This window comes from Plecotus auritus, assembly GCF_963455305.1.
Source record: "Plecotus auritus genome assembly, chromosome: 8".
Lineage (NCBI taxonomy): Eukaryota > Metazoa > Chordata > Mammalia > Chiroptera > Vespertilionidae > Plecotus > Plecotus auritus.
In genome coordinates this window covers 54,884,186-54,897,317 of record NC_137782.1, presented here as the reverse complement: position 1 = coordinate 54,897,317, position 13,132 = coordinate 54,884,186, and the positions used below count along the sequence as shown (strand labels likewise).

General features: G+C 44.5%; 1 protein-coding gene across 1 annotated transcript in view; it reads left to right on the top strand.

Moving 5' to 3' along the window:
- Window positions 1-3,970: 3,970 nt before the first annotated feature.
- LOC308256194 (O-acyltransferase like protein-like) overlaps window positions 3,971-13,132 on the top strand; it is a gene marked incomplete at its 5' end in the record, with an annotated part of 45,210 nt that continues 36,048 nt past the window's right edge. Inside the window, 2 exons of the mRNA XM_080684261.1 lie at window positions 3,971-4,127; window positions 11,777-11,916. Of these exons, the coding sequence (XP_080540387.1) occupies window positions 3,971-4,127; window positions 11,777-11,916 (297 nt within the window). The remainder of the gene's footprint in view (window positions 4,128-11,776; window positions 11,917-13,132) is intronic.

Genomic DNA, 13,132 nt, shown 5'->3' with positions numbered 1-13,132 from the left:
GGATGCTGAGACCCCCGGGGACTAGCCATGGTCGGGAGCCATTGCCACCCTCAGGGTCAGAGTTGGTGTCATGGACCAGGGCCTCTTCATAAGCCAGAGCCCCAGTGAAGCAGGGAGGGTGTGGGAGGGAAATTACAGGGAAGCTGTGCCGTCACACGCAGATTTCCTGCCTGCACCTCCCACTGGCCAGTTTAATGTCAGCAAGCAGGGCACAGAGGGATGCATGATGGATCTGGGATACCGGTGGGAGTCATCGCAGTGACCACAGATGCCTAGCACGTGCTTTCAGAAGTGTCTGCTCTATGCCTGTCTTCTTGACAACATGCATTTTACCCCCTATAGGCAGGCTGTGAGCTGGAACCGGGCGCTCTGCGTTCCGTTTTAATCTTTTCTTTCTAGTTACCACACCAGGTTTACCCTGGAATTATACCTTTCCCCTAGTGGCTATATTTTACTTAAGGAAACAGAAGAGCACATTCTTTGCTAGTTTCTAAATTCAATCTATGAGGTTAGCTCTGACTCCAAGCAGCACTATTTATAGTGTTTCGTAGCATTAAAGGAACTGATTATTGCATGCTGCTGTCCTGGAGCTTTCCTGCTAGTGACGGTGGTGAGTTACACCACCGTGGCAAGTCTGCTTCAAGCACGATACTTTGCAGGACTGTATTTTTATCTAGGGGAGCTCCATGATCAGAATCCACTGTGTTACACCTCCAACTCGGTTCCAGAAGGGGCGAGTTTAGCCCAAGGGTAATTTTCTGACCTTCAGGTCCAGTCAAGTTTAATTGGGTTGGTTATTTCTGGAGAATACACGTCATTTGTTTGATGAAAAAGAACAAGGAAGGCATAGGTCAGCCGGTTGGAGTGGATGGTGCGATGTTGACAAGAGTAAGGAGAAGCAGAGCTGCATGTGTCAAAGGGAACCACCCTCTCTTAGGAAGGGGAGATGTCTCTAAGTGGCAGGGGTAATGGACCTTTTCTTGATTTTGTCATTTCAGTATCTGATCCCCTTCCAGTGTTGGAGATTCTGCCATTGTCTGATTCTCAGCAAGAAATGAACCTTACTCTGGCCGGGTGGCTCAGTTAGTTGGAGGATTGTCCCCATACACTGAAAGGTTGTGGGTTCAATACCCAGTCAGGGCATGTACCAAGCTTGTGAGTCCATTCCCAGTCGGGGAGCATATGGGAGGCAACCCATCGATGTTTCTCTCTCACATTGATGTGTTTTTTTTCTCTTCCTTTCCCTCTCTCTCAAAAAAGATTAATATGAAACGTATCCTTGGGTGAGGATTAAAATAAAGAAATGGACCTTGTCTTCTGCTCTGGAAGCCAGAAGGTCACTCTCCCTGACCTCTGGCAGCCTAACCTCAGACATGGGATGGTCAAGATGTGGCCGGAACAATGCTCCTGCTTGTGCTCTCCAGCAGGCGATGCAAAGAGCCAGGCAGTTTTAATGGATTCCTTCTGGTGGCAGGTGGCAAAGGGCGTAGTGGTTACGGAGAGTTACCTTGTGAACTGTACTTGCCGGTAAGGAAAAGGAAAGGACCAAGATGTGGGAGGAAGGAATGTGGGCCTCCCTCAGCCTCTCTGCCCACTGCCTGCTTTCAGGAACTGCTGAACTTTCTTAGACCCGGGGACTGTGGCCTCATGGTGGGACATTCAGAGCTTAGACGCTTCCTTCCCTCTGAGACTCTGTCCCAGCAGCGTGGCAATGTCAGTTCCTGTAGAAGAGACTTATCAGGAAGCAGAAGTGTGTGCCTATCAATAACCACGAGACCCCAGCAGACCTCTCATCTCCTGCATCCTGTCACCTCGCCAGCCTCATCTTCTCCCACCTGCTCAGAGACAGCCATTCTGGTCACCTTGCTGGAATGTGCCCGCCCCACCAATAGCACACACCCAGCTTGCCACCCTCCATCTCCTTACACCGCATGATTTTCCTTCCTGGCACTTATCACTCCTGACATTTGCTTATTTGAGAATGGTCTGCCATCCTCTGGATAAAGGTCCTGAGCTGGTCCACGGACTCTACCTGCTTTTTAATCTGTGGGGTCACCCTTTCCTCTCATCGCAAGAGGCGTTTTTCATTCTGCAGCCATTAGCTGCCACTTCCCCAGCAGGTGGGTTGATCCTTGTTCTTGTCAGCAAAGATAAATCCTTGCTTTCACAAATTCATGCCAAACCATGAGATACCTAATGCTTTTTCCTTTTCTATAGAGCTAGTGACTTGACTCACATCACTGTGGCATCAGTAACAACATCGGGAGCTGCTTACTGCTGCCACAGGAAATGATGTGAGGGAGGCTTTTATATATATATATATATATATATATATATATATATATATATATATATATTATTGATTTCAGAGAGAAAGGGAGAAGGAGAGAGAGAAAAACATCAATGACGAGAGAGAATCATTGATTGTCTGCCTCCTGCACGCCCTGCACTGGGGATGGAGCCTGAAACCCAGGCATGTGCCCTGACCAGGAATTGAACCATGACCTCCTGGTTCATATATAGTCGATGCTCAAACACTGAGCCATGACTGGGCTTCCTATCCTATTTTTATGCCCAGTGAATTTCCTTGCATGAAACAGGTGCTTAAAATGTCTTCATAAAACAAATGTGTCTCCTTAAACCTTGATTAATCATAGTTTTATTTCTTAGAAGTTGGGAAAAACAGAAGGGTCTTGAGCTATTTAGTTTCCCAAAAGTAAGATTATCTTTTTTCTTTTTATTTAGGTGGTGTTTTAAAACCATTTAGGTGGTTTTTATTACTAAAGATTAAAATGTGGCTTTGTGTTCTGCTCATTGTATATCCTCCCCTTCCCCAGGTGACAAAAGATGGAATATTTAACACTGAATTCTAAAAGCAATTTCATATTTTCAATGACTACACTATATCAACAATTGGCTTGGAAACTAATCCAGGTTTTAGAGGTTTTTCTATTTGATCACCCAGGGCCCCCACCAGAACACGACAGCACCTTGATCTTGGACTTGCAGGCCCCAGAAGTGCGAGCAATAAATGTCTGTTGTTTATCAGGTACCCGGTCTGCGGTATCCTGTTCAGCAGCCCCAGTGGACTCAGACAAAGGGCCGGGGGCTGGGATGCTATGGCCCCGGGGAAGCCATTGACCGCAGGAAGTCCAGCAGAGTCCCAGCCACCCACAGGTGCGGACTTGTTCCCACAGTGTAAACAAGGTTTGTGTCATATTTTCACTGTCGTTAAGGAGGTTGCTATTTAAAGAAAGCCTTTCTGGAAAGACAATATTTACACCCTGAGAAATCCAGACCCACCATTCTATGTTTTCTTAAAGTAGATGAACACCATCACTGTGGACCTCTGTCAGCCTCATTTCCTTCCCGGAATGTGCGTCCTAAGCCCCAGGAGATGACACGCCTGCGTATTGGTCCTACTGCAATGCGGCTCTTTCCGTGGGGGAGTTCATCCCTCCCACACCATGGGGCTCTCAAGTCTGCAAACACATTAACAGATGCATGAAAAACCCAGATGATCACGGAGAAGCCCTTCTTCGCTGGTCACTTATCCGAATGTTTCATAGGTTGGATTCATAATCATTTCCGGAGAAAACCAAATATTGCCACTTAACATCCTCGATATATTTTTCAAACCTGAGGTATACGCAAGAAGGGCCAACTAGAGAAAATCTAGCCTCATCCATGTTAATCTGCATAACTAAAGGAGCCAGGTGGTCAGCGGCCCCACAGCCACAGCACCACTTTCCTCAACAATAACAAGTTGTGTATAAATCGGTTTCCATGGTTTGTTCATCTCGGCCGCTTTGCAGGTGGCTGAGGAGACACAGCTTGTCGCTGCGTGTTAAGGACCGAGCAATGTCACATTCCCTCCCTCTCTCCCCCCCAACATGTTATAGACCAGTGTTTCATAAATATAAGGCTCTTTGTCTAAGAGGGGAGCTTTATCCTGACAGGTTAAGGGACAATGATGGCCCCAACTTTACTATTTTTTCTGTTTTCTTTTCAGTTTCAATTACCCTTTGTTTTTCCTGCAAGAAACATTTCTCTCAAGTGCATGCGAGACACTGATGAATTCCTTTCTGATCTGAATTCAGTGGAGCCCAAAGAATACGCTCTAAGAAGTAAGTGGGTTTCCCTGGCCCGTCGGGTAGGTGAACACAGGGCAATCTAAGGTTCATGCTGGGCATCCTAGAAAAACTCTCGAGAATTTAAAGCAAAGAACCCAATGGGGAAGACAAGAGGAGCCTCAGTTTACAAATTGCACCAGGAATCGAGGTGGGGGGAGGAATTTCTCTTGCAGAAGGCAATAGGGATAGTGGTATCAATTCTAGCCAGGAGTCTCCTGAAGACCAACCTCTGACAAGATGAAAATGGTCTGTATATTGTATGATGCTGTTTGTTGTTATTGAAGTTGATAACGTTCCTCTGGCATGTAAGATAGCTTGCATTGTTTCTTTTTCTAGACATTTCATCCGCTTTGGAGAATGGATTCCTTCATGATTCAGGGAACCAGTATTGCCTGTTATATGTTCCATAGTCAGTTCTGAGAGTGTGTTAGTGAGTGGACTGGATCAGGCTGGAAAAAGTCCGACTGTCGCCAGAACTCTTTGCATGGGATATGGATGGATGTCAGGTTGCCATATTTATTTATTTTTATAGTTTTCCAAAATTATTCTCCCAACTAAAGGGACATGTAACCTTCCTGCCAGAAGGGGCAGGAAATCAGATTCGCTTTCAGTGAGGTAACCTCTGTGGGGGAATGATTAATTGTTGATGCTGATGGAAACCACCAAAAAGGAAAAATGTAGAAATTCACTCTTTCCAAAGCCAGAAAACCAATTATAGCGATTTCCATGTCCATTTTGACCACATTGATTTTGTATTGGAAAACATTCAGTAGCATAATGTACATCATACAGATAAACAAAGTTTGGGCTTCATATTGGGTAATTCAAAATAGCGCATGGTTTGAAACAAATGCCATTCTACAGTTGGTTAGGTGTCCTGATATTTAATGAGCTGGTGGGAAAAGATGAATCTTCCTCATCCCATAGCTATTTTCAAGTCCCATGCTGGAACTGATGTTTCGCTGCGACACTCGGTGATATTGACAGGGAAGATTCTGACAAACCTAGGCCTAATAAGCTAGCCAGCAAAATCCAGAAGGTACAATGATCACCTCGGATTCCCGGTGATGAGGTGGGGGCACATCTTGCCATTATTAGTCCCAGTTTTATTTGTTAACGCTTTATTTGCCCTAAAACTCCCTCTAGCCATGCACCAACGATGTTCCAGCTGTAGAAGCCTGAAAATTAAAAGTCTTCATTTTTTTAGTTAAGAAAAGTTCCCCAAGATGAATGGTCCAAGGAAGAATTGAATGACTTACATAAATGGGACAGATGACAATCGCTTAATTTAATACATGACAAATACTACTAACTCGGGTTGTTTTAACTGATTTTCATTCTAACGCACCAGAAAACACTGGACGTTTTGCCTGAGACTTCTGAGCCCAGCAAGCTGTTGTGGTCTTCGTTCTCAGTGTGGTTTTCTTTGCGCTGAGGGATGTGGATGGAAAAATAAGGAGTCATTATTTAGAGAGTACTTTTTCATGGCAGGCACCGCTCCCGGGGCAGGAGTTGTCACATTTAGTACCCCACCCCCACTATGGGGAGGGTGTTTTTATCATCCACATTTTATAAATGAGAAAATCGAGCCACAGAGATGTATTTTGCTTGAAGAAAATGGCAGAGAGAGGATTTGAGTCCAGGTCATCTGTTCCCAAGCCTGTACTTTCCATCTCTGCCTAAAATAAGTAACAAGAGAAACAAGGGGGGTGGAGGGGTGCGGGGAACCAGCAGCAAAAGGAATGAGGCAGAGCAACGTGTATCAATGAGGGAATATACAGAAATAACACCAACGAAAACGTTGTGGAAGAATATATACAAAATGTAAGTTTTTAGAAATAACGGTGCTCCATTGCTCAGGGAGACGCCCATACGGTGCTGATGGAAAGGAATGCCTGAGAATGGAATCTCCACATTCAGCTAGAGGCTGCCTCAGAGTGGAGAGTGCCTAGGGTGGGGAGGCCACAGGGGACCCATCAGATTTCAAATGATGGGTCAAGTTTTATTTTTTAAGCTGGGTGATGGGAACATAGATGTTTCATTATTTTTTTCTTATGCCTTTTTAATATGTTAAATGTTGCATAATGTTTTAAAACTCCATCCCAATGCAAAGCATACTAGTAGATGTGATAAGAGGCAGGATCTCTGATAGTGGGCAAGGCTCTGAGGAGTAAGGTGTAGAGAGAGGGTGGATGGAATTCAGGCAGAGACATGTGGTTCTCAGCCAATGTTCTCAGCCATCCAGGGATCCCATCTCTCCATAAACTTGTCACACCTTCCCGGAGCTCACAGCTTCTCGCCATGGCCCAGAGCCTCTCCAACTATGCCTCACAAGCTAACTAGTAGCATTTTATTTTATTTTTTTAAAATATATTTTTATTGATTTTAGAGAGGAAGGGAGAGGGAGAGAGAGATAGAAACATCAATGATGAGAGAGAATCATCGATCAGCTGCCTTCTGCATGCCCGCCCCCTGGGGACTGAGCCCGCTACCCAGGCACATGCCCTTGGCCGGAATCAAACCCGGGACCCTTCAGTCTACAGGCTGACACTCTATCCACTGAGCCAAACTGGCCATGGCTAACAAGTAGCACTTTAGAATAGCACTTGGAGAGGGTGGTAGGTTGTCCTCTAGATAGACACAGTGAAACCCTAACCCCTGGATTATCCAGGTGGGTCCTCAGTCCAATCGCATAGATCCTTGGAAGAGGGAGGCAGAGAGAGATTTGACACACACACAGAGGACTTTTGGATGTGATCTTTCTTGAAGTAGGGTCTTTGTAGACATATTAGTAGTCAAATTAAGAGAATTCCTGCTGGATTAAGGAGTAGCCCTAATCCAATGGCTGGTATTCTTATAAGAGGGCAATAGAGACACACAAGGATGCCCTCTATGAGAGGCAGAGATTGGAGTGATGTGTCTGTAAGTCAGGGAAAGCCAAGAATTGCCAGCCACCACTGGAAGTTAGGAGAGAGGCATGGAAGATTCTCCCTTCGAACCTCCAGAAGGAACCATCCTGATTTCAGACTTCTGGTCTCCAGGGCTGTGGGACAACAGATTTCTGTTGTTTTCAGCCACCAGTTTGTGAAAATTTGTTAAGACAGCCCTAGGAAACAAACTCAGAGAACTATGGCCTCTCGGACACACCCGCTGGAATAAACAGCATGCATTTGTGATCTGAGATGAAAACAAAAGCAAATCACTCTCAGGTCCTGGAACTCATTTTTCCTAAGACGTACCAGATCCACCCCTGGCCATCTCTTATGGCCCAACCAGACCCACTCGGAGCGCTGTCTGCGGCAGCGGCCTCGCACGGGCGGTTGCTTATGTGGAATGAAATCTGTGTTCATCATACTGAGGCCTCTGTGGTTTCACAGGATTTCTGCATTTTCCTGCCCTTTATTCCTTAGGGATGGAGTGGGGAGGAGGAGACCTCTGGTTCCCAGCAGCCTGCAGGGTTCTTCATTTCCTGTTTCCTCTCATCTCCTAACAGCCTTGAAATCTTCCCCAAGAGGCTACTTTTGCTGTAAAACTTTCTTAACAATTCAGGTCCCTTCTCCTTGGTCCCATACCAGGTCCCTCAGGTCCCTCTGGAGGCTGGGCTGCTGAGCTTCCTACTCTGATCACTTGTTCCCCTGGGCTTCCTCGTTTGTCTCCTGGAATGATTATTTCCTGCATCCCGTGTGTCTCGTCTTCTGTCCCGGAAGCCTGGGAGGCGGTCACAGGGGGTCACTCACTGGGCTGGCCTTTGTTCTCCTCCGGTCATCAGTGGAGGACCATCTACTTGATTTGCATTCTCGGAAGTTGCCTCTTTTCCTGTCCACCTGTCAGTCTGGAGGGCGCCTCACTCAAGGCCAGCCTCCTCACGGGTGCTGGAGCTGGGCACAGAAAAGTGGCTGGCACCAAGCGAATCCCATCCCAGAGAAAGGGAGACACAGCAGCTCCACTGACAATTCTGGGCTAACTGGATTTATGAAACATGGCCCTCTTAAGATAACCACATTCTAACTCCTGGGACCTGTGAATGTTGCCTTATATGGAAACAGAAGCTTCACAGATGTACTTAAGCTAAAGAATTTGAGATGGGGAGATTGTCTTGGATTATTCAGGTAGGCCCTTAAGTGCAATCACATAGATCCTTGGAAGAGGGAGGCAGAGGGAGACTGGACACACACACACAGGACAAGGTGATGTGGCCGTGAGCCAGGGATGCCGGCGGCTACCAGAAGCTGGAAGGGGCAAAGAACAGATTCTCCCCTGGAGCCTGCAGGAATGCAGCCCTGGTGACACCTTGATTTCAACCCAGTGATGATGATTTTGGACTTCCATCCTCTAAACCCATGAGAAAATACATTTCTGTGGTTTAAAGCCGCCCAGTTTGTGAGTCACAGAAAACCAATACACACGTTATACTTGTTGTGCAAGCCCAAGATTAATAGTTGACCAGACACAAGGGGGACTTCCAGGAGGTTTTTTGCAAATAGCCTGCTTCAGGAAGTTGGAAATCAAATTGCTAGCACATTCAGATCATTTTCTTACCAACAAGGAGATCTCTGGCAACAGATGGTTAGCATTTTTTGCATATGCCCTATATCGTCAGCTACAGGGCAAGGACTATTCAGTTCTCATTTTTAAAATTCTCTAGTATAACACAGTGATCTGATAGGTGCTTAATACATATTTGCTGTTAATGCTGAAGATAATCATCGCTTTCAGGTTCTGTTTGTGGCTTAAAATTCTAGAAGCTTCTGCCACCTTCAACATCATGGTAGAGGTGCATCCATATTTTAAGACCATTGGTTGAGGTCTTGCTTTCCTCCACTTAAACCCAGAAATTAATCAACTCTGCATTTTAATACCCATATATCATTGCCATCATGTGAGAAAGAAAATTTGTCTTCCAATTAGCCCAGCAGAATTGAAATGAGTTCTTTTTAATCTTTTCATAATGAAAACTTGGACCAACTGCCATCTGATGTGAAGTAGCAGGTGGGATTGATCATTAGTTTATTCTGTTCCTCCCTCCCATAATGATCACAATGGATTTTGATTTGGATGGTGCCCATGGCCAGGCATCTCAGGTTCTAGACAGAAACTAATTAAGGAGAAGGCAGGAAAAGGGCAACCTGTCCATTTGCATTTATAACCAGAAAGGAAGCTAATGCAATTGAAAAGTTGCATAGAATACAAATAACCTCAGCTAGAAAATAATAAATCCAATCCAAGAAAACCAGTTCACAGAGCAAAACACCAACTGGAAAGAAAACTAGAATTTAACCTTCTAAAGTGAAGAATGGACTATTCCTCTGTATTCGTATTCATCCTTCAGGTATTTACCTAATGGTGAAGACAAACTCAGTATTGGCACCTCTCTTGTTTCTGTCTCCTTCAACTCTTATAGTTCCACAGCCGTGAACTGAAGGCTACAGAATTCGGGATACTCAGATAGTGATAGAGAAGGGAATTTGGAAATTATTTAGTCTATTTTTTTATGTATATATATTTTTTATTGATTTCAGAAAGGGAGAGAGAGAGATAGAAACATCAACGATGAGAGAGAATCATCGATTGGCTGCCTCCTGCATGCCTCATACTGTGGGGGATTGAGCCCGCAACCCGGGCATGTGCCCTTGGCCGGAATCGAACCTGGGACCTTTTAGTCCACAAGCTGACCTTCTATCCATTGAGCCAAACTGGCTAGGGCTATTTGGTCTATTTATAATAACTACACCCAGCTTTCAAAATTGTTGTTTTTCTTGACATGGGAAGGACCTCAAAATACATTGGTGGACTTGAATTTGTGGTATTGAACTAAATTTTTTCAAAGTTTATTTCAATTCAGCAAATGTTTATTGAGCTCCTCTTTTGTCTCCATTAATGAAGACACAGCCTCTCTCTCCCATGAGAGACAGACAGGTAAATAGTAATGTGCCTTTTGGTGTGATACACTAAGCAAGAGTCTGGAATCTTTCCTGGGGTGGGAGAGAGGGAGTACCCTTCAACCAACACTTAAAGAATGACTCAGCATTTTCCAGGCAGGTGGGAAGGAGGGACATTCCAGGCAGAAGGAGAGGCAAGTGCGGGCCTGGCGCATCCTGTACGACAGCAGAGGAAACAGGGGTAGGAGGATGAGACTGGAGAAACGAGTCTGGTCACGAAGGGCCTTTGAAACCATGCTCAGCAGTCTGGAATTAATCCTAAAGATTACAGTGACCAAGCTGGCTGCACAGGGGATCACTTGGGAAATTCTGAAAAAGCAATTCATGCCCAAGCCCCACCCTGACCAATGAAGTCACCCTTTGTGAACGTGGGGCCTGGGCATTAGAAGTTTTAAAATATGCCCCAGATGATCTTAATGTCTGCCCAGGATAGAGGATCACAGCTCTAGACAAGAGGTCCGCAGAGTTTTCCTCAAAGGACCACATAGTAAATACTTTGGGTTTTGTGGGCTGTACAACCTCTGTTGAAACTACTCAGTCCCATACAGGCCTACCTGGTTTTATTGCACTTAGCTTTATTGTGCTTCACAGATGTTGTGACTTTTACAAATTGCAGGCAAGACCTTGCACCAGCAAAAAGATTAGGACTCGCTTTATTGATACTCGCTTTACTGCGGTGATGGAGAACCACCCTGCAGCATCTCTGAGGCATGCCCGTAGAAAGCAGCGCTGACCCTGTGTAAAGGAGGGAGATGGCTGTCCTCCAGTGGTTGTTTATGGCAGTAATCTCTCCTTTTCCTCAGTTTTGCTTTCTGTGGTCTCAGTTACCTGTGCTCAACCTTGGTTAGAAAATATTAAATGGAAAACTCCAGAAATAAATAGTCCATAGGTTTTTCTATTTGGGGCCATTCTGAGTAATGTGATGAGATCTCGAGTGGTCCTGCTGCATCCCACCTGGCCGTAATCCATCCCTTTGTCCAGCATCTCCGTAGACACTCCCGCCTGTTAGTCACTTAGTAGGTTCACCAGGTTATCAGATAATATGTTGTGGGATCTCAGTGCTTGAGTTCAAGTCACCCTTATTTTACTTAATAATGGACTCAAAGCACAAGAGTAATGGTGCTGGCAATTCGGATTTGCCAAAGAGAGGCTGTAAAGTGCTTCCTTCAAGTGAAAAGGTGAGTACAGTATACAACAAGATGTTTTGAGGGAGAAACCACATTCACTTAGCTTTGATTGCAGTATATTGTTATAACTGTTCTATTTTATTATGAGTTATTGTTCTTGATCTCTTGCTGTATCTAATTTAACTTTATCCATAGGGATGCATGTATAAGAAAAAAAAACCATAGTACTATACATAGGGTTTGGCACTATGTAGCACTGAGTGACAGATGTAAAAGTAGGAGATCTGAAGCACAAAGTCATTTCTAGAAATTAAAAATACACTTACACAGAAGAACACCTACAAATGAGAGGATACACATCGAACAACACGAGAGCATGCGCCATTGTTCTCCCTCAACCATGAGAGGGACTGTGGATGCAAAATGCAGGCTCAGGGAGTGGCATCTGAATATACCTGTCTCTTGTTTTGGGCATTTAACTTTGATAGATTTAAATGGTGGAACGAGTGCCTATAAATTCATTTGAAAGTGACACAAGGAAGCTAACTTTGCCCACTTCTTTTGCTTTGAAATTCAGTGTATGACTCCGTCGGGAAACTTGGGAGCAATATTCTCAATGGGAACATGGATAGACTGGGATCTTACAGTGAGTGCCTCTCTTCCCACGCCCCATCGGGCAGCTTCCAGGGTCAGTACTGCAAGATTCAGATCCTGCAGGTGAGTGTGGGGACTGCATGCATGCTCTTGAAGGACAAATGAACCTCACGATATGGAACCCATTACAGCTCCGCCAATTAGTCTTCTTAATTAAAACAAAACAAAACAAAACACCTATTAAGATTTTTTTCAAAACATTAAAACTAAATTTTAAACAGTGGCAGAAAGTTGCTTGCATGCTCTGAGTGTGGGACATTATAAGAGGCAGTTGTTCACAGACCACATAGGCCTTCAGATGTTCCTCCTACTGTATTATATGGGGCAAGGCCTCTGGAGGACCTTCGTGGGAAATCCAAGGTCAAGTCCCAGTCAATACTCCTGAGCATTAACTCCTGACTTACCATCAGTGTTCGGAACAGGAGGGAGGGTGGACTTCCCATTACCCATAATCCTGTACCAGAAACAGAGTGCAACACAGGAATTTGAGGTCATCCTAGCAGATAGGCTGGGACTTCTATGACCTTATTACTAAATCCGTTGACTGAAGTCACATGGCTCACTATCTTCTAAGCATGTTATTTTTTTACTGCTGGGTGGGGGAGGGAGAGGCCATGTATTTAATGGCCTCCTATTAAATACAAAGATAGACCTTATGCATGTTACAACACTTAAAGAAAATACATTACCGATTGGCTAATAACAACAGTATAAAATGATAAGCAATCCAAGGTCTCGGCTATTAATACTATAAAATGGTCTTACAATGGTCAACCATTGGACATAGGGAGATTATCACCCAGCTCCATTTGTCCCCCTGAGAGTTATGATGGTTGCCTCAGGATTTAACCAGTGTGTACAAATGTCGCATCCTGTTTTCAAATAAGATGAATGGTTTTGTTATCAGAGCAAAAGGTCAGGCCTACACAATCATGCAAGTTATATGTTCAGAAGCATCCCAGAAACCTTTACTTATAATTGATATTTGTTTTATTGGGACAGGCATTCTAATTATTGGCTTGATTTATTTGTAAAATCTTTACTTGATCTATCGTGTCCTGCTAGGATGAAATGACAAGTTGGCAGTATTATTAAAAATTGTAGGAGTGTTAACTTTTAATATGGGAGAGGGATACTCTGGGGCAAACTCCCACACTGGGGTCTGCTTTCCAAATAATCAGCTACATTAAGCCTTGGAGCATATTTTTACTTAAATATGGGTGCATCTGACGTTCCGTAAATTCACCGGAACTACTCTGTTATGGAAAAGCCATCCCCA